The following is a 25,291-nucleotide window of genomic DNA, read 5'->3' on the forward strand; positions in this document are numbered from 1 at the left end:
ACCTAATCCCAAACAATGTTTCTGACTTCTTTTTCAGTAAACCCCTATCTGTAAACCTTACCAGACCATGTTCTGTTCCCCAGACATGAAGTTATTTTTCACAACTTTGTGCCTTAATGGATGCTCTTCTCTTTGCTTAGATTTTGGATGAGGGGAGAGGAATGCAACTATTTACTCTTCCTTCTTGTACTCTCCTGGCAGAATTTCTTTTTCATCTGTGTTCTAAGAGCACGCGTTGTTGTTACAGCAATGAAGCATTCGTTATTTTAAGAGTTGTTTGTATCTGTCTCCTTTACTAGTCTGTAAACCCTTTGAGAATTCTTGGAAAGGAACGGTTTTTGTAGTGCCTATTGGCTGCTTCTGGACACGTTGCTGAGTGCTATACGTATATTATTATTATTAATTAATTCATTTATATTTTTTTATTTTTGGCTGCGTTGGGTCTTCACTACGGCACGCAGGCTTTCTCTAGTTGTGGCGAGCGGGGGCTACTCTGTTGTGGTGCTCGGGCTTCTCGTTGCGGTGGCTTCTCTTGTTGCGGAGCACGGGCTCTAGGTGCACGGGCTTCAGTAGTTGTGACACATGGGCTCAGTAGTTGTGGCTTGCAGGCTCTAGAGCGCAGGCTCAGTAGTTGTGGTGCACGGGCTTAGTTGCTCCGCAGCATGTGGGATCTTCCCGGACCAGGGCTTGAACCTTTGTCCCTTGCATTGGCAGGTGGATTCTTAACCACTGCGCCACCAAGGAAGTCCTATTATTTAACTTAATTCTTGTAACACCTCCTCCTGACCAGTTTTATAGATGAAAATAATGAAGATTAGAAAGTTAAGTAACTTGCTCAAGATTATACAGCTAAGAAATGACAAAGAATAATGGTTCTGCTCCTTCAAAGCCAAGCTCATTCTACTACACCACACTAGCCCAGCACCATCTGGCATGTGGTGAGGACCCAGTAAATATTTATTGAATAAATACCTATTGCAATTTAAACAAAAAAGACTTGAGTTGATTAATTCAGTCATTCTTACATAGAAATTTATTGGATACTTATTAAATGCTGGGTACACAGTTTTACGTAATCTGTTAATACAGAGATTAGTGAGAAATAGTGTCTGGTATCAAAGGGTTGATAATCTAATAGGAGAGGCATTAATGTAAGTAAATAAACCCAATACAGTGTTACAGATCTTATAGTAAAATTCAAACAAAATCCACTGGGAACACTGAGGAAGGAATCACCAGTTCTGCCTAGAGATGGGACAGGAATTACTTTATAAAAGCTGAGTCTCGAATGAGAAGTAGGGAGAGGAAAGGCCGAGGGAGTAATATAAATAAAAACATGGAAACCTGAAACAATCTGGCATATTTGGGAAGCTGTAAGTAGTTCACTATGGCTGGAACAAAGTGATCAAAAAGGCCTTGGCCGATGATGCTGGAGAGACAGGTGAGGGCTGGATCCTGGAGGACTTTGAAAATATTAACATACTTGCCAACTTCTTTAGAGAAGATCGAGCACAGAGGCTGCATGACATTACTCATATTTGCTCATTAATGTCTGCTGAGGCCTGTCCTGTGTGTGCTGAAGCACTGTGCCAGGTCAAGACTATCGGTCACCTGCTTTATTCACCTTCCTTTTTGTCAAAAGGGCAGTAAAACTGATTTAGACCATTAGACACAACTATAGCCATGACTTCAAACAAGAATGTCTTAGAGGCTTTCTCAAGAAACACATTGAAAAACATTAAGGATAGTTCAAAATCAACCAAAAAAAAAAAAAGAGAGAGAGAGAGAGCAAATTAAATAAAGGACATCAGTATGACATTTAGTGAGAAACCTCTCAATTTCCATTTCCCCTTTGAATTGCCTATATAAGCCTAGAACAAACAATTTAAACATAGAACTTCACTGGTTTTATAGCGCATGTGCTGTTTGAAATTCAGCTGCCTTGCAGCTTAGGTACAGCAAGTAATTGTTACACTCGCTAAATATCTAAAAGGCCTGTATGAAGAAAGTCTCTTTTCCCTAAAGTCTAATCATTGCCTCAGCCATGCCTGCTTAGGAAAAGCTGTGCCTGCATAATTCAAGGTCAGGCAGCAGCCTTCTGTACTTTGAAGCCACCCAAGCCTGATAATGCCCTATTGCCTTTGCTGAGGCCAGCACAGCTGGCATTTGCTTGCTAGGCCAGAGTGGCTGATGTATGCTGAGGCCACTTGCACAGCTGACATTTAGATGAGCTTTCAGTACCACCACCACCACTGCTGCCACCACGACTGACTGTGGCTTGTTGCTTTGCTGAGGCCGGTGAAGCCCCCAAGCCTTTGCTCAGGCTTCTCTGCCTGGTGCATGCAGCCTTGTCTCTATAGAAACAGCCACATACCTGAAGACGGAGTTGCCATAACTACAGTTACACTAAGGTCAAAATACAGTGTGGCCTATGCTTTATAAAATTGTCTTTTTTTTTTTTTTTTTTTGGCTGTGTTGGGTCTTTGTTGCTGTGCGTGGGCTTTTCTCTAGTTGAGGCGAGCGGGGGCTACGCCTCGTTGCAGTGCGTGGGCTTCTCACTGCGGTGGCTTCTCTTGTCGTGGAGCATGGGCTCTAGGCGTGTGGACTTCAGTAGTTGTGGCACGTGGGTTCAGTAGTTGTGGCTCGTGGGCCCTAGAGCGCAGGCTCAGTAGTTGTGGCGCACGGGCTTAGTTGCTCCATGGCATGTGGGATCTTCCCGGACCAGGGCTCGAACCCGTGTACCCTGCATTGGCAGGCAGATTGTTAACCACTGCGCCACCAGGGGAGCCCCCCTATGCTTTATAAACTTCTAATTTGGCCTCAGTAGTTAAAAGCTAGTATATAACTGTAAAAACTCATGTGGACTAATGTAAACCTCTATAAGGTCAAAGCACTTTGCCCTCTCACAAAAGACCAAGGCCCAAAGTCCTGGGCCCAACAGAAGCCTCAGAAATTTCACGTGTATTTTTCTCCCCAAATTTTGCTTCATGTCTATTAATCAAGACTCTAGTCTCATGTGCCAGATTTAGGTCTTTGAGAGACCTAATAAATAGCACTTTTTCCCTAGGCTGAGTTCTATACCATTGAGAAATAGAAGAGTAGGGCATTTGGGAGACCAAAATGTCATCTTTATTACTAATAAAGCTGTTTTGGAGAATGCAGCTTACATCTACGGGCAAGAGTCTTAACAGTGAAGCTCAGAATTCAGCAGACTTACCTGTCACAGGTAACCGTGAGGGACCTGTATTGATGGGTATGAGAGTGGAGCACAGTGCGTGCTCCTGGGGGACAGCTGGCTTCCGAAGGGAAGAGACAGAAGGGGCTGAGCTCACATACCTTGTTTCTCCTTCTGAACTCACCATTCAGATAAGATCCTGCACCTCCACTGGGGTGGAATGTGTGGATGGAGTGGAGCCAGGAGTGAAACCTCAGGAGAGGGGAAGAAGCGTTCCTCTTTCCAGCGCATTCAAACGAAAACGGCACAGAAATAATGGGGGTGTCTTTCCTGGTCAGCTATGCCTGTAATGTATCATCTATGAAATACAATCTCTATTTCAGTAAAGCAGAATGAGAACTTAAAAGACATTTGTGAAGCAATTTGTATACCAGATCTTCCTAGTTATGTTACCGAGTTTTTCCAGTGCTGTCAATTTAGTTTTTATAGAAAGAGTAATTCTGCTTCTGCACAACTGTCATAAACAGGTGAGGGACAAAATCAACTAGAGAAAGCCTGTTTCACTTGCTGTGAGCATCAGCTGTGTATTTTACAGAGGGAATGGACAGTGTCGGTTCACGTGGAGTGAGTGAATTGGTGTTGGTTAAGGGGCTTCCACTGTACCAATTTTACATTTCATTACATAAATACACATTGGTTCCCAAAAATCCTTATTAGGTGAGCACAGTAGGTATTTCGATACCCTTTCCCACCCAACAGGTAAGGAAACAGATTTCCAGAAATATTCAATACCTTTTTGGCCTTAGGTCTTGGTTATTGAGAAGCCTGCACCAGAACCAGATTGCGAGGTCCCCACACCTGCTGTATTCATAAAGATTTCTCTGCACACCAAAAGGATTCACTGTCAAATGTCTTTTTAGCTTTCATATTTTGTAGCTATGAGCCCTTTGAAATATTTGAAAGGCTTTGAAATATTCATACCTGTATTATAATGGAGATTTGTCTTGTATCAGTTTGAGTACTTATTCCTTAATAATTACGTACTTAATGAATTAATTTGAATGTTGCATAAACTTTTAGTAGTTTCTTTTTGGTACATTTTAATTCATAAAATTTTAACACTTTTATTGGACTCATCTTCTTAGAGGAAAAATTACTACTTTTTATTGTCTTGCCCTATGAATAGTCTGTTCTCATATAAAAATAAATTAACTGACATTTATTTTATTAAGCAGATTTTCTTAAAGTAAAAAGGTGGGATCAACCATTAGAGTACACCTTAATTTCAGTTATAAAATACCATAAATGTTGAACATAAATTATAAACCCAAGAAACCCAGATACTTTCAATAGCCTAGCCTAATAGCCAGACAGTATGACCTGCTACAGCATAACAACTGGTCCCCTAGTTTACTTAGGGCGGCCTCTTTTCTGACAGGTCAGTGTTTGTACTGTATGAATTGCCGAAGATTTTCACTATTACCTCTGCCAAAAGTCAAAAAGAGGAAAGACATCTAGAACTGTTTAATATTCCAGTGTCTGAAACCTGTCCTAATTATTCTCCCCTAACGTGGGGAAAACTCTCTCCCTACCTCTCTCCCTCCTTTCTTATCTAGGATGCATGTGTATATACACATACACACACATGCACACACACACACGTGCACGTGCGCACACACACAGTACTTAAGGTCATTGCTTCACAGTATCTACGGTCTCAGTGACAGAATTTCAGTATAGTCTGAGAAAACAAATTTTCACACTGAATTCCTTATGTGTTTTTTTTCTCTTCTTACCTCTTTCAGGCAGTATTTGTGTGTTTCTGCAGAGTTTTGCACAGAGTCTGTTCCCATGCAGACCAATGAGGGAGAAGTATCGGAAGAAAGCAGTTCCAAGGTCAGTGAATTACTGAAGGTGCACATAATTTGAGCAGAAATTAAACAACAGGAGCAGTGATTGAGTAGAGTGGGTGTTATGTTTTAGGTGAATTTAGAAATTTGATTGATTTAAATTAGAACCTAACCTAAGGTTGAGAGGATCTTTTTTCTTCTCAATATCCATTTTTGTTGCACTCGGTGACAAATTTAAAACAAATTTATCTGAACTCATAGAAAAATTTATGATTCATTTGTAGACTACTTTAAGGTTTTATTATGCAAGTTGTATGTACTTATTTTAAAAATCAAAACAAATCAGAAGTGTATAAGGTAAAAGGTAAAAGTCTGTCCCTTATTCCTGCTACACAGAGGTATCACTGATAATTTTTTAGACACTTAATTATAAATTTTTAAATGGTAATTGGTTTGGTTTTTCAAGCTAAAGCTTAAATGAGTGCTATCGTTGTCACCTGTGTATAAGTAGTTATGTATGTGTTTATCTATATCTGTCTATATCTGGCCTCATGTCCAGAGTCTCCTTGGCTGTTTCTCTTCCTGGTCATATGGAACCCTCGGTATCACTTTCACATCCCTCTTTCTCCTGTCAAAATTGTCTCTAGTCCCTTCCTGGGAGCTCTCAGGGTATCTCACACTGTGTCCTGGGCAGTGCCCAGCATGTTATCTGCTCTGAACCCTCCTGAGGGCTGTCCCTTTTCTGCTGCCACTGCTACTGGTACTCTCTGTGGGAAAGCTTATTCTTTCACCAGAGCAAAAGTGGAGAGGGGTCAGATGTCACTGGGAACCTCCAAAGCATCATGCTAATTGGAAGAAGCCAGGCACAAAAGGTCACATATTGTATGATTCCATTTATATGAAATATGTAGAATAGATAAATCTGTAAACAGAACACAGACTGGTGGCTGCCAGGGATTGGCTGAGGGGAAGGGGAATGAGGAGTGACTGCTTAATGGGTGTGGGGTTTCTGTTTGGGGTGATGAAAATGTTTTGGAACTCAATAGAGGCGGTGGTTGTATGACATTGTAAATACACCAGATGCCCCTGGATTGTTCACCTTAAAATGGTTCATTTTCTGTTATGTGGATTTCACATCAATAAATTATTAAAAAAACAAAAAAGACAGAAAAAAAATATCTGTGGGTTCCCATCAGATCAGTCCTCACTGCCTATTGGCCTCATACAAACACTTCACCAAGTTTTAGAGAGGCCACCCCCTTCTCTGCTCTGTTGGGCTTTGTGGGCTGGGCTTCAGAGAAGCACGGTTTGTGCCCTGAGTCTCAGGGTCCCTTGTGAAAGATGCTTCAGCTTCTTTCTGAATCCCCCCTCACTGCAGTCCATGTGTTAGGTAGAAGGACAGATGTCATCCTGTCTTCTTGTTTGTTTTTTTCCCCCTCACCAGATCTCTTCCTTCTTTCTGTAGCCAAAAGAGAAGCCTATAGACTTTGATCAGACTCATCTAGATCCTAAATCTGATTTAGGGAGAGTCAGAATATGTGACATCTGGACACACTCTAGGAATCTCCCCCAAACACACACCCAGGTCACCCAAAATACACAAACCCCAGGATTTCTATAGTATGCACAGACCCTTCCCCAAGACCCTAATTAATTAATTTATAATGAACTACAATGTTAAGGAAGACTGGATTCTTGGATCTTCTGGTTAGTACATTCTCTCCCTGGAAAGCTAGGTTGTAACTGGAAGGTTGCTTGACAAGCATGTAACTAGACCAATGTAGAATATTTAATTGTACCAGAGATTCAGTTTCTACCTTCTTTCTGGGAGCAGGGGAGGAAGGATTGCATTTCTTGATTTTCAGTTATTGAATATTTTATCAGTTTAGAATCAGTTAGACTAAAGAATAAAAGAATATTCCTTTTATACTTATAGTTAAGTAGATGCTTTGTTCTTTTTTTATTTTTGGCTGCATTGGGTCTTCGTTGCTGGGTGCAGGCTTTCTCTAGTTGCAGCGAGTGGGGACTACTCTTCGTTGCGGTGCACGGGCTTCTCATTGTGGTGGCTTCTCTTGTTGCGGAGCACAGGCTCTAGGCGCAGGATTCAGTAGTTGTGGCTCGCAGGCTCAGTCATTGTGGCTCGTGGGATCTAGAGCGCAGGCTCAGTAGTTGTGGCGCACGGGCTTAGTTGCTCTGCGGCATGTGGGATCTCCCCAGACCAGGGCTCGAACCCGTGTCCCCTGCATTGGCAGGCGGATTCTTAACCACTGTGCCACCAGGGAAGCCCGATGCTTTGTTCTTAAAAATTACATTATAACTTTGTTTTCATCAGTCTTAGTTTATGTTTTTATGAATTTTTTCTTTCTTCTGCTTCTCTTTGTTTAAAATCTTATTATATTCGGAATGATTTGATGTTAATACAGGAATTTATCATAGTACTATGGTAACATAATTTGTGGTTTTCTGTTAACAGAAGGAAGTTAGGAAAGGTAACTGGTTTTGAGAAAAAGTGGGGACTTTTCTACAAAACGATACTGAAGTGTATCCATTTTTAAAAAAATAAATAATTCTTGAATATGTGCTATTTATTAGGGGATACACAACAATAAATAGAAAAGACGGGCTTCTTACTCTCGAGGTGGTCATGTTTCAGTGGGAGAAACAAATGTAAATAAAGACAGTAATTGTGGATTATGGTCAATACCATGAAGAAAATAAAATAATGTAATATAGGGTGACTGGGAGGACAAGCTTAGGTTAGTCAAGGAAGGCCATTAAAGGGTGTTAAGTTAGAGAGTAGCGTGATATGATTGCATTTTTAAAAGATCGCTCTGGCTGCTGTGTGGAGAATGGGTTGGAGAGAGGCAAGAGTGGGAGCAGGGAGACCAGTGAGAAAGAAGACAGTCGTAGTCAGTCACTCAGGTGAGAGAGAAGATGGATTAGCGTCCTGCACTGATGTGGAGGAAGACAGACTTGAGGTGTATTTTGGCAGTAAGCTGACATGACTTGAGGATGAACTGGAATACTGTTGCTTCATAAAATCAAGAGGCAAATTTCAAGAAAAAGGTAGAATCAGTACTGTCAGATGCTGCTAAGAAGCCAAGGAGATTGGTAACTGAGAAAATGCATCTGGATTTGTTTTTTGAAGAATTAATTAAAGAGAAGGGACGCAAGAAAATTTTCTGGAGGGATGGAGGCGTTCTATGTCCGATAGGGGTGTGAGTTATACAGGTATATCCATTTGTCAAAATTATAATTCTATAATTTACATTTACAATAAAAATTACAACTTTCCAGGTACAATTGCCCTGTGAAAACTGTAAAATAATATAATTAAATAGGGATGGAGAATGGATGGAAATATGGCTGAAACAAGAATGACAGAATGTTGGGCTTCCCTGGTGGCGCAGTGGTTGAGAATCTGCCTGCTAATGCAGGGGACACGGGTTCGAGCCCTGGTCTGCGAAGATCCCACATGCCGCGGAGCAACTAGGCCCGTGAGCCACAACTGCTGAGCCTGTGCGTCTGGAGCCTGTGCTCCGCAACAAGAAAGGCCACGATAGTGAGAGGCCCGCGCACCGCGATGAAAAGTGGCCCCCGCTTGCCGCAACTAGAGAAAGCCCTAGCACAGAAACGAAGACCCAACATAGCAATCAATCAATCAATCAATCAATCTTTAAAAAAAAAAAAAAAAAAAGAATGACAGAATGTTGATGACTGTTGAAGCTTGGTGATGGGTACGTAGGGGTTCATTTGTATTTACTTTGTATGTACTTGAAATTTTCCATAATAAGAAAGTTTTTTTTTTGGCCCCTCTGCACGGCACATAGGATCTTAGTTCCCCAACCAGGGATCGAACCTGCGCCCCCTGCAGTGGGAGCATGGAGTCTTAACCACTGGACCACCAGAGAAGTCCCCATAATAAGAAAGTTTTTAAAAGGAATTTATTAATGGTCTGCAAGAGTAAGAGGATGAGAAACTAATTTTATGGGTTAAAAAGAAATGAAATGATAAAGAAAAAAGTAAGAATTGTGGCTGTAGTCTACTATCCAGTTGTAGGAAATTTAGAAGTAAATGAAGTGAGAAGGAGGCATTACTAGTTCAAGTGAAAGATTTTTTTAATGGAGGAGGCCCATGCATGTTTGAGAAAAGAGGAAAGAAATGAGTGGAGGAAGGCAGAGTGTGTTTATGGAAGAGGTTCACCAGGCTTGTGAGCTGGAAGGAAGCCCCGGGGATCAGTGAGGCTGGCCTTTGCTGCTGTGGTGGTGCCTGAGCTCAGTCCTGAACCCTGCTCCTCTGACTCCTGTCTGGTGGTGGAGAGATATTTAGAGGAGGAAAGAAAGAAAGTGGGATTCAGCTTTTCTTCATGTTGCCTCTGGAATAGAAGTCATTGTTATTTGGAGAGTTTAGAGTGCACGATTGAGGACTTGAAATGACGAGTTTAGATTTCCTTTTAAGGGGAAGTTTTGGAATTGCATTTGTAGAGAAGGTGCTAAGAAAGCTAATAAGTGAATGAAAGGGTCAATGCAGTTTTTAAAAATACCCATGTAAGTGTTGTACAAACAGAAATGAGGGATGCTTATGGTCGGACTGGATTGACAAAGGAAGTCTTCCTGGAGAATTTTGATGCTCCTTTTGAAGAAATAGTCTCTGAAACTTTGCAACATCTTCCATAGCTTTTTTTTTTTTGGAGAGAGATGTTTGTTTAAATTCAGAGATGGACTGGGGATTATATATTCTTCAAGAGTTAGGAGATGTACACTTCAATCTCTTGAGTTTAGAAGACTGTGTCTGTACTAGAAAGATAAAAAGCAGAGGATGGTTTCTAACAGTTGGCTGTAGGATGGCCATAGATGAATCTATAGTTACGTACAAGTGTTCTTTCCATTTTTCCTTGCTTTTTTTTTTTACCTCCCTTTCCCCCCTCCTCTTTTCTTCTCATTAATTCTGCAAATACTTATTGAGCATCTATTACATGCCAGGAACTGTGCTGGGTGCTGACACACAGAGCTGCCTCAGTGAACTGTGATTTTTCTTTCTTTTGATTATTGGAGCCGCAAGAATTTTAAGTGGAAGCAGGAAAAAAGAATGTTAAATTTCACGTTAGTTTAGAACTAGCTTTTTTTCCCTGAATGGTCACTAAGTATAATTTTGTGTGACCTAATCACTTTCTCAAACAGAGTTCTGCTATTTTAGTGAAAGCTTCTATTGTAAATGCTGAAGGACAGCAAGTTGATGGAGTTATTATTAATGTAAAACTTCAGAAGCCCCTGAATATATCCTTTGGAGGCACAGTGACTATTCCTTATATTTTTCCCAAGGACTACTTCAGGACTTATTTAATTTCCCTGCTGGGTCTGTGAGAGAGAAACTTGAATAGAATTAACACAGTTACCCATGAATCTGTCTTATTGTTATACATTTTCAGAAGTTAAGTATGAAAATTATGTTCTGTAAAAACGTCTTTGATGCCGTATCAGAAATCCAAAGCTGGGAGCATGAACTTCATTGGCACGATTCTCTTAGAGAGAGACTCATGTAACTTTATTTAGTATTTTTGTGCTTATGCTGTCACATTAATCTAAGAACAGGTACTATTTTATCTGACATTGTGGCTTTGACTTCTGAATGCAGTGATCAGTTTCTTAGTGCCTGGGCTAGCTATTCCATAGTGGGACTCTATGTTACTGGGGCGTTTCCATTCTAGTGTGGATTTACTGACATATTTTGTGTTGTAGCTATTTATTTATATTGTCCCTTCTGTTTTATTTTTTGTAATTAAGATATTGTTTAAAAAAGATATACCTTTGTAATCATTCAGTTAATTATTTAATTCTGTTAACCTAAACCTGTTCTTAAAAATAAAAGTTATATACATTAAAACACACACCCACCCATCCCACCACCACCACCACCACCACCACAACTTATTATTAACTCTCATGACTGTAGTTGGTTGGGCTCAGTAGGGCAGTTCTTCTGCTCCAAAGTGGTGTCAGCAAGGGCTGCCATCATCTGGAGGCCCAACTGGCCAGAAATGTCCAAAGTGGGTCACTCACATAGCTGGCAGTCAACGTTGGCTGTCAGCTGGGAGCTTAGCTTAAGGCTGTTGACCCGAGCATCAGGGGTCTCCTACATATGACCTCTCTACCTGGTTTGGGTTTCTCACAGCATGGAGACTGGACTCCCAAGAGGGAACATTCCCAGCATGCAAAAGCTGCAGTTATGTTAAGGTCCAGGCTCAAAAGTCACACAGCTTTACTCCCTCTGCATTCTGTTGAATTAAAGCAAGTCATAGGGCCACTCTAGATTCAAAGGAAGGAAAAACAGATCCCACCTCTCATTGAGAGGACTGGCAGAAAATTTAGGGTCATCTTTAATCCACAACACAGTGATATGAGTGTTGGGTGCTAGGTTGAAGAGGAGGTAATGGCAGAGACCAGGTTATTTTAGGCTAAGGAGTTTTAACAATAGTCAACAGATTTTTTTTTTTTAGATTTTATTTTATTGAAGTATAGTTGATTTACAATGTTGTGTTAATTTCTACTGTGCAGCAAAATGATTCAGATACACACACACACACACATATTCTTTTTCATATTCTTTTCCATTATGGTTTATCACAGAATACTGAGTATAGTTTGTGTGCTATACAGTAGGACCTTGTTGTTTATCCATTTTCTATATAATAGTCTACATCTGCTAATCCCAAACTCCCAATCCATCCCTCCGCACCCTTCTATAATAGGCAACAGATTTCTAAAGAATGGAAGAGATATGTGCATTTTACTTTATGGTTTGCTTTCTTTTTTTTAAGTGCATCTTTTAAAATTAATTAATTAATTTATATTTTGGCTGCGTTGGGTCTTCGTTGCTGCATGCAAGGTTTCTCTGGTTGCAGCAGGTGGGGGCTACTCTTCTTTGCGATGCGCGGGCTTTTCATTACTGTGGCTTCTCTTGTTGCGGAGCATAGGCTCTAGGCGCACGGGCTTCAGTAGTTGTGGCACGTGGGCTCAGTAGTTGTGGCTTGTGGGCTCTAGAACGCAGGCTCAGTAGTTGTGGCGCACAGGCTTAGTTGCTCCACGGCATGTGGGATCTTCCCAGACCAGGGCTCGAACCCGTGTCCCCTGCATTGGCAGGCGGATTCTTAATATTTATTTATTTATTTATTTGGTTGCACCAGGTCTTATTTATTTATTTATTTTTATATTTATTTTTGGCTGTGCTGGGTCCTCGCCTCTGTGCGAGGGCCTTCTCCAGTTGCGGCAAGCGGGGGCCACTCCTCATCGCGGTGCGCGGGCCTCTTCACCATCGCGGCCTCTCCTGTTGCGGAGCACAGGCTCCAGACGCGCAGGCTCAGCAGCCGTGGCTCACGGGCCCAGCCGCTCCGCGGCATGTGGGATCCTCCCAGACCAGGGCTCGAACCCATGTCCCCTGCACTAGCAGGCAGACTCTCAACCACTGCGCCACCAGGGAAGCCCGGCAGGCGGATTCTTAATCACTGCGCCACCAGGGAAGTCCCTATGGTTTGCTTTCTTATGATAGCTGGTGTTGATGTAGAGGATAGACTAGAATATCTGCATCTTGACCCTCAAATTCTCTAAAAGAAAGAAAATCTGATTAGCGCAACCCCGCCTATGGACTGATTTCCATTGGGTCTTGAGCTCTTTGATGGCAGGGCCCAGAGATGAGGAAGTAGATCCCATAAAAGGACATATTAGGGACTTCCCTGACAGTCCAGTGGTTAAGACTGCACGCTTCCAATGCAGGGGGTGCGGGTTCAATCCCTGGTCGGGGAACTAAGATCCCACATTCTGCACAATGTGGCCAAAAAAAAGACATATGAATTGGGAGGCAAAACCCAGCATTCCTGGGTAAGTCTCTAATAAACACTGATATAATCTTCCATTATACATATTTCTCAATGAGGATGGATTAGAATTCTTAATTTCAATTCCACAGCTATTTCTCAGTTTAAATTTAGTATAATTTAGGTTGATAGTCTAAATGAGTTCATGTTGGCTTACTAATTATAGAGATTATGCAGCTATATAGGCTTGGATTTTTTTTTTTTTTTAAGTAAGCAAAATCTAAGCAACTATAGTAAAGTTTATAATAAAACTGAGCAGTTGGGTGTTTGTAATCTTATTCTCTGTACTTTTTTTGTATATTTAAATATAATAAAACAATAAAAATGAATAAACTCTAGGATTTAAAAGTTATAGCTATGGATTTAAGTGCCCATGTATCTCTATTAATTACTACAAATAAAAAATATGTATTGAATCAGGAAGCCAACATTTTAGCTGTAACACTCCCTTTATTGTTACCAAAGGTAACAAGTAAACTTAGTCTTTGCCTACAAAGAATAAAGTGATCTATTGACTGCTTTACACTAAAGAGAATTAAATGAGATGATTTAGACAGTCTTTTGCTTCTTTAAGTTTAGGATATTTCTACCTTAGACTGAATCTGACTTACCAAATTTATAACAGGATTTTATAGATTCTGGTATTTTAAGAGCAGACTGGGAAAGAAACCATGCAAGATAGGTATTTTTCCCATTTGTTTACATAGCTGGCAAACAACATAATTTGGATTAGATTCCAGGTCTGTCTGACTCCAGAGGCTACACTAAGTTCAATACTCCGTCCTGAAGAAGTCATATGGCAGAGTAATCAACTCTGTTTACTTATATCAGAGAAGCTTCCTAGAAAGTTCACCTGGGTGTAGAAGAATGCATATGAGGGAAGAGGGTGCTTTGTGCGTGTTCAGTCATACACTTCTCTTGAGGAGAGGTGTTGGAGCATTGGGATGTGTGTGTGAGACGGTGAGAGATGAGGTTAGACAGAATCCCATGCAGGCAACAGAGTACAGCTAGAAGGGGAGAAACCTGGTCTGATATGTGTTTTAGAAGCATCACTATAGCAGCAGGGTGGAGAAATGGTTACAGACAGGGTTTAAAATGGATACAGGGAGACCAGGTAAGAGTCAGATTGAGGAAGGCTTGGAATCAGGCAAAAACAGTGGGTCTAAAGAGGAGAGGACTAACAGGAGAAATGTTCAGAAAGAATGGGATGGGGGCACTTAGAGGCAAATCTGGAGTTTTCAGCTTGAATGATACATGCAATAATATAAGAGATAGAGCAAGGTTTGTTGTAGCTGTTGTTAACTATTATTGTGGTGGTGGTTAACTGGGTTATGTATGGAGGGTTTGGATTTTGAAATATTGAGGTGCCTTTAGGCACCCCAGGAGAGAGAAGATATTTAGTAGGCATCTTGGAACTCAGAAGAGAGAAAGAGAGGATATCAAGGTATATACTTGGGAGTTCTCAGCATATAAGAATAGATGGGACCTGGGAAATGAGAAAAGGTCCAAGTATAGAACTGTAGGAACTACTTCAGGTTTGTGTCCTTTAGTACAAGCACACCTCATTTTATTGCATTTTGCTTTGTTTTGCTTCACAGATAATGCGTTTCTTACAAATTGAAGGTCTGTGGCAAACGTGTGTCAAGCAAGTCTATCGGCACCATTCTTTCAAAAACATTTTCTCACTTCGGGTCTCTGTGTCACATTTTGGTTATTCTCATGATATTTCAAACTTTTTCATCATTATTATATTCATTATGGTGATCTGTGCTCACTGATCTTCAGTGTTACTGTTGCAAAAAGATTACAATTTGCTGAAGGCTCAGATGATGGTTAGCATTTTTTTAGCGATAAAGTATTTTTTAATTAAGGTACATTGTTTCTTTTAGGCATAATACTACTGCACACTTAATAGACTACAGTGTAGTGTAAACATAACTTCTACGTGCTCTGGGATACCAAAAAAATCATATAACTCGCTTTATTGCAATACCTGCGTTATTGTGGTTGTCTGGAACCAAACCCACAATCTCTGAGGTATGCCTATATACATAAGCATTACCTTGGGTATTTTTCTTTTCTTTCTTAACAGTTTTCTAAAGATATGCTTCACATACCATAAAACTAACTCATTTACAGTATACAGTTCAAAATATCGGCTATATTTTATAACTGTAAATGGAAAGTAAACTTTAAGAATTATATTAAAATTTTAAAAATAAAGTATACAGTTCACTATTAGGACTAATAAATGAATTCAGCAAAGTTTCAGGATATAAGATTGATATACAGAAATCTGTTGCTTTTCTATACACTAATAATGAACTATCAGAGAAAGTAAAAAAACCAAAAACTCATGTAAAATCACATCAAAAAAGAATAAAATACTTAGGAATAAACTTAACCAAGGAGGTGAAAGACCTATAATCTAAAAACTCATTGATGAAGGAAATCGAAGATGATACAAAGAAATGGAAAGATAGTCCATGCTCTTGGATTGGATCCTAAATCATATGAAACCACAAACTGCCAAAGCAGTCTTGAGAAAAAAAGAACAAAACTGGAGGTATCACCCTCCCAGACTTCAAACTATACTACAAAGCTACAGTAAGCAAAGCAGCATGGTACTGGCACAGAAATAGACACACAGATCAATGGAACAGAATAGCCCAGAAATAAATCCATGTATCTATGTTCAATTAATCTATGACAAAAGAGGCAAGAATATACAATGGAGCAAAGACAGTCTTTTCAATAAGTGGTGGTGGGAAAACTGGACAGCCACACGTAAAACAATGAGATTAGAACATTTCCTCACACCATATATAAAAATAAACTCAAAATAGATTAAATACCTAAATGTAATACCTGAAACCACATAATTCCTAGAAGAAAACATAGGTAGAACACTCTTCGACATAAATTATAGCAATATTTTTTTGGATTTTTCTCCTAAGGCAAAAGAAATAAAAGCAAAAATAAACAAATGAGACCTGATTAAACTTAAAAGCTTTTGAACAGCAAAGGAAACCACTGACAAAATGAAAAGACAACCCACGGGAGAAAATATTTGCAAATGATGTAACTGATGGGTTAATATTCCAAAATATATAAACAGGTCATATAACTCAATATCAAAAGAAAACAAACGACTCAAAAAAATGAGCAGAAGACCTGAATAGACATTTTTCCAAAGAAGAAATATAGATGGCTAACAGGCACATGAAATAATAACATTGCTAATTATTAGAGAAATGCAAATCAGAACAACGAGATATCACCTCACACCTGTCAGAATGGATGTCATCAAAAAGTGTACAGTAACAAACGTTGGAGAGGGTGTGAAGAAAAGGGAATCCTCGTACACTGTTGGTAGAAATGTAAATTGGTACAGCTATTATGAAAACAGTTCAGAGGTTCCTCAAAAAACTAAAAATAGGGCTTCCCTGGTGGTGCAGTGGTTAAGAATCCACCTGCCAATGCAGGGGACACAGGTTCAATCCTTGGCCCAAGAAGATCCCACATGTCACGGAGCAACTAAGCCGTGCGCCACAACTACTGAACCTGCGCTCTAGAGCCCGTGCTCTGCAACAAGTGAAGCCACGACAATGAGAAGCCCGCACACCGCAACAAAGAGTAGCCCCGCTTGCCTCAACTAGGGAAAGCCCATGCGCAGCAATGAAGACCCAACACAGCCAAAAATAAAAACAAATAAATAAATTTATTTTTAAAAACCCCTAAAAATAGAATTACCATATGATCCAGCAATTCCACTCCTGGGCATATATCCAGAAAAAAATGAAAACACTAATTCGAAAAGATACATGCACTCCAATGTTCATAGCAGCACTATTTACGACCCAAGATATGGAAGCAACCCCAATGTCCATCAACAGATGAATGGTTATGTATATATGCAAAACAAAATATTACTCAGCTGTAAAAAGAATGACACTGCCATTTGAAACAATATGAGAGGGACTTCCCTGGTGGCGCTGTGGTTAAGAATCCGCCTGCCAATGCAGGGGACACTGGTTTGAGCCCTGGTCCAGGGAGATTCCACATGCCACGGAGCCACTAAGCCCGCCTGCCACAACTACTGAAGCCCACGCACCTAGAACCCGTGCTCTGCAGTGAGAAGCCACTGCAGTAAGAAACCCGCGCACCATAATGAAAAGTAGCCCCTGCTCGCTGCAACTAGAGAAAGCCTGCATGCACCAACGAAGACCCATCACAGCCAAAAATAAATAAATAAACAAATTTATATATAAAAAATTGAGAGAATATTATGCTTAGTGAAATAAGTCAGACAGAGAAAGACATACTGTTATGATATCACTTATATGTGGAATCTAAAAAATAATACAATCTAATTTAAGAAAGTTTTCATTTTGCCAGAAGGAAACCCTGTAGCCATTAGCAGTCACTCCCCATTCCTGTTCCTCTTGGACTCGGGCAGCCACTAGTCTACTTTATGTCTCTATACAATTGCCTATTCTGGCCATTTTGTATAAATAGAATCATACAATATGTGTCCTTTGTGTGTGAGACTTCTTTCACTTAGTATGTTTTTAAAGTTCAACTATGTTGTAACATGTATCAGTACTTCACTCCTTTTTACGGCTGAATAATATTTTATTGTATAAATATATAAGATATAGTATTTTATATACAATATATACAATTTATTATATATAATATTTTATTATATATACTACATTTTGTTTATCCATTCATCAGTTGATGGAAACTTGGGTTGTTTCCACTTTTTGGCTGTTACAAATAATGTTGCTGTGAACATTTTTGTGTAAGTTTGTATAGACATATGCTTTCATTTCTCATGGGTGAATAACCAGGAGTGGAATTGCTGGGTCATATGCTAACTCTCTGTTTTACATTTTGAGGAACTGCCAGACTGTTTTCCAAATGCCGCCTCATTTTAAATTCCCACCAGAAATGTGTGAGGATTCAGTTTGTCCACATCCTCACCAACACTTGTTATTGTATTTTTTTATTCTAGCCATTCTAGTGAATATGAAATGCTATCTTATTGTGGTTTTGATTTGCACATTGTGTGCTTTTTAAAATGAAAGTGCCCAAGGTCCACCCTGGACTTATTGAAACAGAATCTCAAGAGTTGGGACTCTGGAATTTATGTTTTACAAGCACCCAGGTGATTCCTATGCTGATTGTAGGCAGACCAAAGCTGAACTAAGGGGCACTCAGAGGCGGAAGAACCAGTGAATTATTAAAGTTCTCTCTGAGATGTAAGGCACACATGAACTTCAAAATAGGGTTATTACGTCTGAGGAGGAAGGACAGGGATCGGGTTTGGAAAAGACTGTGCTGGGGGGCCTCAACCCTTCACCATACCTTCACTGTATTTTATTTCTTAAAAAAAAAGAGAGAAACCTGAAGCAAATGTAACAAAGTAAATATGTGAAATCTGGGTAATGGTTACATGGGTGTGTTTGTTATTTTATTCTCTGTGCTTTTCTCTCCCCCCTTGTAGCTTCAACACAGCTTATTCTTGTTTCTGCCATATAGAATAAGGAAGGATAAAAAGTATTCTACAGACCACTCTCTCAAATATATGATGACAGTTCTCATAAATTTCTCAAAAATCTTGACTAGGTGGCCCAGGACTGGTATGGCCACAGGGACTCAGATGTCTTCTATTTTGTTCTTTCATCTTCAGTATGTTGCTTCCACCTTATGTTTTGCTCTAGCCCCAACCATCATGTCTGGGTTCCATCCAGCAAAGAGGAGAAAACTTCCCTTGAAACACTTTGTGGAAGTTGCACATTCCACTGTGCTTATATTTCTTCGACCAGAATTTAATCACATGGTCACAATAAGCTTCAAAGGACTTTAGAATATGTGTCAGCTAAAATTTGTAGATTCCCTTGCTAAGCGAGAAGTGCTTCTTTGTGTGAGTCAACCACATTATCCAATACACTGCTATTATACTGGTCTTGCCCATCCTACAGTTTTACAACTGATTGTTTTGAATCTAACGTATAAGACTTCGCAATTTAAGGAGTTTTTAAAAAGACTAATTAATTCAATGAGGGAAAGGAAGATTTTTCAATAAATGGTGCTAGAGCCAATACATGACCATATGGAAATACATGAACCATGATCCCTATATCATATACCATACATAAGATCTAATTTGAGATGGATCATAGACCTAAATGTGAGGGCTAAAACTGTAAAGCTTTGTTGGAAGATAACACAAGAAGTGTCTCTATGACCTTAGGTAGCTTGCAGAAAGCACTAACCGTAAAAGAGAAGTAGCTCAGTTGAAGTTCATTTTTAAAAAAAGATTAAACTTTTGTTGATCAGCTGAAACCATTAAGAACGTGGAAAAGCTATAGACTGGGAGAAAACACTTGCAATACGTTTATCTAATAGAGGTCTCATATGTAGAATATATAAAGAATTCCTAAAAATTAATCAGAAAAGGACAAACAACTCAAGTGAAAATGTGGACAAAAGACTTAAATAGGCATTTCACAAAATAAGATATTCAAATAGGCATGAAAATAGGATATTTAGCATTCTTATACCTAAGGGAAATGAAAATTAAAACTGTAATGTGATACCATTACATACTCACTATAGTTCAGAAAGACTGACAATGCTGTGTTTTGTTGTTTTTTTGGCCACGCTGCAGGGCTTGCAGTCCTGACGAGGGACTGAACCCGGGCCACGGCAGTGAAAGCCCGGAATCCTAACCACTAGGCCACCAGGGAGCTCCCGCTAAGTGTTGATAAGTATATAGAGCAGCTGGAACTCTCATACATTGTTGGAAGGAGTGTAAAATGGTACAATTACTTCAGAAACTATTTCTCAAGTCTGTAGTAAAGTTAAGTATACGCCTACCTTATGACCCTGACATTCCATTCTAGACGTATGCCCAATAGAAATGACTGCATATATTCACAAAAAGACTTATGTGAGAATGTTCATGGTAACTTTGTTTATAACAGCCCCAAATTAGAAATAGCCAAACTGTATCAACAGATGAATGAATAAACATATTTGTTCAATGAAATACTGCTAAGTTTAAAAACTGAACTTTAGATGCACATAAAACATGGGTGAATATCAAAAACATTATATTGAGTGAAAAAAGACAGACATGAAAGTGTACATTCTAATTATACAAAGTTTATGAACACGTAAAGCTCATCTATGGTGATAGAATAGTTACTTGGAGTATAGGGGGTAGAATTCAAGGGAAGGGGCATATAGGAGTTTTCTGGGGAGGTGGAAATGTCCTGTCTTGAACTGTATAGTTACGTGGGTGCAACCATATCTAAAGTTTATTGAGTTCTACACTTAAGGCTTGTGTATTTTTCTGTAAGTGAATGATTTTCAGTAAAAACAAAAAACAGTTTTAGGATCTTCCACCCTTCTCCGTAGTCTGCTAAGATCATTTTGAATATTGATTCTGTCATGCAAAATATTAGCTGTCCTTCTCAGCTTTACATTTCAGGAAATATATATGTTTTCTTTTTAAACCATCTGGGGTACCTGGAATGGAGGGGGTGGTTGGAAAGGTGTAACATGTATAAAACGGATGGGATTTAGCAATTAATTTGATATGGAAGAAAAGGAGATGGAGAAATCAAGGGTAACATCAAGGTGTCAAGCTAAATGGCTGGGAGGATGGGGATGCCATTGTCAGACAGGAAACATAAGGAAGAAAACAAGTTTGGGAGGGAACAGGATTAATTCGGTATCGAACATACAGAGTTTGAGACGGTGGCAAGCTATCCACAGATACGTGTCTGTCAGCCAGGTGAAAATACGGGGCTGGGGGCTGGAAATACAGGACTGGGAATCACTCACATTTAATAGTTGAAACTGTGGGATTAGATGGTATTGCTATGGCAGAATGTGAAGAGAGGTCCAAGGACAGAACCTGGGGACATAAATGTTTAGAGAGTAGAAGAAAGAGAAGCACAGATTAGCAAATTAGAGAGTCAGCAAATATTTATCAAACATCTTGCGCCCAGTTTATGATGAATAAGACATTCAAAGTCTCTGCCTCAAGGCGTTTGCACTCTTGGTGGGGGGAAGACAGGCAACAAAACACATAAATAAGTGATCCCTTCAGATAGTGATGTGTGTTATGCTAGAGAGTGACTGAATGTGGAAGCTCTTTTCAGTTGGGGTGGTCAGGATTCATTCATCGCTTCAAAGAGATGGCACTTGAGCTGATAACTAAATGATGTTGAGGGAAGCTTTCATGTAACAATGTGAGAGAAAAGCTTTCTAAGCCAAAGGAATAAATTCAGAGGCCAGATGGGCAAGATGGAGTATCAGCAACAGGATTTACCTTCCCACTAGAAATAACAATTTTTAAAATATACGAAATGGGGGCTTCCCTGGTGGCGCAGTGGTTAAGAATCCGCCTTCCAATGCAGGGAACCATGGGTTCGAGCCCTGGTCCAGGAAGATCCCCCATGCCGCGGAGCAACTAAGCCCGTGCGCCACAACTACTGAAGCCCGCGTGCCTAGAGCCTGCACACCACAACAAAGAGTAGCCCCCGCTCGTTGCAACTAGAGAAAGCCCGCACACAGCGATGAAGACCCAATGCAGCCAAAAATAAATAAAATAAATAAATTTATTTTTAAAAAAAATATATATACACAAAATGTATTTGAAACAGTGGTTTTTCAAGACACTGGACATCAGGTAATGAAGGACAGTGATCACTGAGAAATGGAAAACTAGGTGAGTCATCTGACTACCCCAGCGTACTGGCTTGAGAGAGAGCTTCCAGGCCGCAGTGCAGGGAAGGGGAGCCCAGGCAAAGCCCAGTGGACCCTCTCAGTTGAGGCAACATTGCTGAGAGTCTGGGGAGACTGAGGCAGCCAAAGTTTGTAGGACAGAGTACTGGAAAGGAGAGAGAGCTGCTAAGAGAGAGAACTCTGGAGATTTGAGGAGGGTTCACCTGTGTATTCAGCAAAGTACTTTTGTATATATACAAAGTACTTCTGCTATATACTTACGGCACATACGTGTGACTACTCAAGGCTGAGGCAGGAGGGGGCACCCCTCCAAGAGGATTGGAAGGAACAGTGTCTAGCACTCAAACAGTGTCAGTAATCGTGCCTGTTTCTACAGACTAGAAAACCTCGTAATTCATGGAGCATTATTAGTATACTCAGCAGTAGTACTGGTAGAGTTCTCACCGTAGTAGTGGGGAATAATTAATTAGCCCTAACTAATTATTTAGTCTGGCTTAACAAATCCTAAAAACAAGACCTAAAAGGAACAAACTGTTTCAAAGTAATTTAACTGCATGTCAGTGCAACGCTCAAAAATATTTATAGGAATACAAAAATATTCAGGATCCAGCAAAAATTCTCAATGTCTGTTATTCAAAGCAAAGATTTTCAGGCATGTAAAAACCAGGAAAATACAAACATAGTGAAGGGAAAAACAAATCAATTGAAACCAACTCATAGTTGACACAGATGTTAGAATTAGCAGACAAGAATATTAAAACACTTATTATAATTGTATTTCAGATGTTCAAAAAGTCAAGCAGAGACATGGAAAATACATTTTTTAAAAGCCCCAAATCAAATTTCTAGAGTTGAAAACTATAATGTTTGAGATGAAAAATATACTGGATGGAATTGTGGCAGATTAGATATTGTAGAATAAAACATTAGTGAATATAAAGAATCACCAATAGAAACTATCCAACATGAAACACAAAGAGTAAAACTCGAAAAAGTGAAAAGAGTACCAGTGTGTTGTGGACAACTTCAGTCAACCTAATATCCCTGTAACTGGAGTCTCTGAAGAAGGGGGCAGTGGGGCAGAAAAATAGCTAAGAAATAATGGGCTCAAATTTTCCAAATTCGATAAAAGCTATAAACCCACAGATTCCCAGATCCAAAAAGCTCAATGCACCTGAAGCATGAGAAAAATGAAGAAAACCACATCAAGGCACATCCTAATCAAATTACTCAAAACCAGTGATAGACAAAATCTTAAAACCGGAGGAAAAAAGACACACTGTTAACAGAGGAACAAAGAATTTCTCGTTGGAAACAATGCAAACAAGAAGACAGTGGAGCAGCATCTTTAAAGCACTGAAAGAAAAATCTAACCTTGAATTCTATAACCAGTGAAAATATCTTTCAAAACTGAAGGCTAAATAAAGTCTGTTTCAGACATAAAAAAGCTGAAATAATTTATCACCAGCATACCCTTACTATAAGTAATGTTAAAGGGAGAAGGAAAATGATGCCAGATGGAAGTATGAATCTACACAAAGGAATGAAGTACTCAGAAAACGGAAACTACACAGCTTAAATATATGACTTTTTTCCGTTATTTAAATCTCTTTAAAAGAGAGTTGATTGTTTGAACAACAATAATACAAATGCATTGTGGGTTTATAGCATTTGTATCTGTGAACTGTACGATAACAGTGGCATAAAGACCTGGAGGGGAACATGGTAGAATACTATTGTAAGATTCTTATACGTGAATTAGTATAATTTCACTTGAAGAGAAGAGAATACACTTGACCCTTGAACAATGCAGGGATTAGAGGCGCTGACCCTCTGGGCAGTCAGAAATCCAAGTATAACTTATAGTCAGCCATCCCTATACTCGGTTCTCCATATCTGGGGTTCCTCTGCATCCTTGGATTCAACCAACTGGAGATGGTATGGTACTGCAATATTTACTGTTGCACAGTTGAAACCCGTGTTGATCAAGCGTCAGCTGTACTTCCCAACTCAGTCTGTGAGGCCAGCGTTACTCTGATAACAAAACTAGACGAAGACATTGCAAGAAAAGAAAACTACCGGTCAGTATCTCTCATGAACATAAATGCAAACATTCTAAACCTAATTTTAGCATATTGAATCCAATAATATGTACAAGGATAATATGTGAACATGTAGGGTTTATCCCAGCAATGTAGGGTTGGTTTAACATTCAAAAATCAATGTGATTCACCACAATAACAAAGTAAAAAAGAAAAACTGTATGATCAACTCAACAGATGCAGAAAAAGCATTTGACAGACGTCACATCCATTCCTGAAAAAAACTTTCAGCAAAATAATAGGAAGGAGCTACTCAACTTGATAAAGGACTTTTATGAAAATTCTACGGTTAACATTAAGCTCAGTGGTGAATGACTGAATGCTTTACTCGTACGATGAAGAACAAAAAAAAGGATGTTTGCTGTCTACACTTCTATTTAACATTGTACTGGAGGTTCTAGCCAGGGCAAAAAGGCAAAGAAAAGAGAAGAAGAGAGAGAGGAGAGAGGAGAGGAGGGGAGGGAGCCAAAAGAGTACATACTGTGTGATTCCATGCATATGAACTCTAGAAAATGCAAACTAACCTATGCAGACAGAAAGGACATTAGTGGTTGCCTGGGGAGGGAGAGCAGGAGGGAAGGATTAAAAAGGGGACATGAAACTTTTAGGAGTGGTGATTTCTTGATTGTGGTGATGGTTTCATGAGTATATACATACATCAGATTGTATACTCTAAATATATGCAGTTTAATTTGTCAGTTATACCTCACAAAACTGTTAAAATTTTAAATAATTTTTAAAAGAAGAAAACAAACCAACAAAAATTTATTGGTGGCACTAAATAGAGCAGTTTTGATAGTGGGAAAACGTAGAGGCAAAAGGGTTTTAAAAGTAGTCTGAACACAGTAGATTAAACCCAGTTACTAATCTCTGCTCCCTTCTAAACCTCCACTAAAATTACTTATACAAAATGATTTCGGCAAGCATAAATCCACCAGAAAAAAAGTGAGTGGAAGAGGAGGTGAAGTAGATAAGAGACGCCAACAGAATTTTGGAAGCTAGAAAGCTTTTGGAGTGACCCTGAAAATGGCAGGTTTGGTTGAAGAATTTACAAGGAGCAGGGTCCCAGGTATCCTGCCCTTCACATCCACAGATGGATGGATAGCTATTCTTCTCCCACCCTGGCAAAGCAGGGGGCGGGGGAGGGGTAGAGAACCTAACTAAAAACAGAAGGATTAAATCAAAGTCACATACTAGGTGAGAATGTGCCAGCTCTCTTCCCCCATTCAGTCCCAGAACACTGGAAGCCAGGCTTATACCTGTTAGGCTGAGGATTGAAGGGTTACCTCTCTGGGCAATTGAACAACCCAGGGGGGAAAAAGAATATACAGATGTAGGCATCTGAGTGTTCTCCCAATGAAATGGCCAGGTCCCCTCCTTATATCCAGGAAGCCAGCCACGGGATAAGCAATGTCCTCCCCCTTCTCCATATACAAAAAGCACTTTTGAGCCCTTTAGGACTTAACTCTTAAAAATCAGTGGGTAGCAGAAGATGACCAGACATTTGATAAAAACCTGTGAATGGAAG

The 25,291-nt window shown here is 39.7% G+C and overlaps 1 protein-coding gene across 7 annotated transcripts in view; it reads left to right on the forward strand.

Annotated features, from left to right (window-relative positions):
• Positions 1-25,291, forward strand: part of TNRC6B (trinucleotide repeat containing adaptor 6B) — a 263,413-nt gene that overhangs the window by 66,773 nt on the left and 171,349 nt on the right. For all 7 annotated transcript variants that reach the window (XR_009505462.1, XM_059937015.1, XM_059937013.1 and 4 more), the window contains one exon: positions 4,981-5,071. Coding sequence is in view for 6 of the 7 variants with exons in the window: in XM_059937015.1 (XP_059792998.1) it covers positions 5,027-5,071 (45 nt within the window). In the remaining variant the exon portion in view is untranslated. The remainder of the gene's footprint in view (positions 1-4,980; positions 5,072-25,291) is intronic.

Source organism: Balaenoptera ricei, chromosome 10 (genome assembly GCF_028023285.1).
Source record: "Balaenoptera ricei isolate mBalRic1 chromosome 10, mBalRic1.hap2, whole genome shotgun sequence".
Classification (NCBI taxonomy): domain Eukaryota; kingdom Metazoa; phylum Chordata; class Mammalia; order Artiodactyla; family Balaenopteridae; genus Balaenoptera; species Balaenoptera ricei.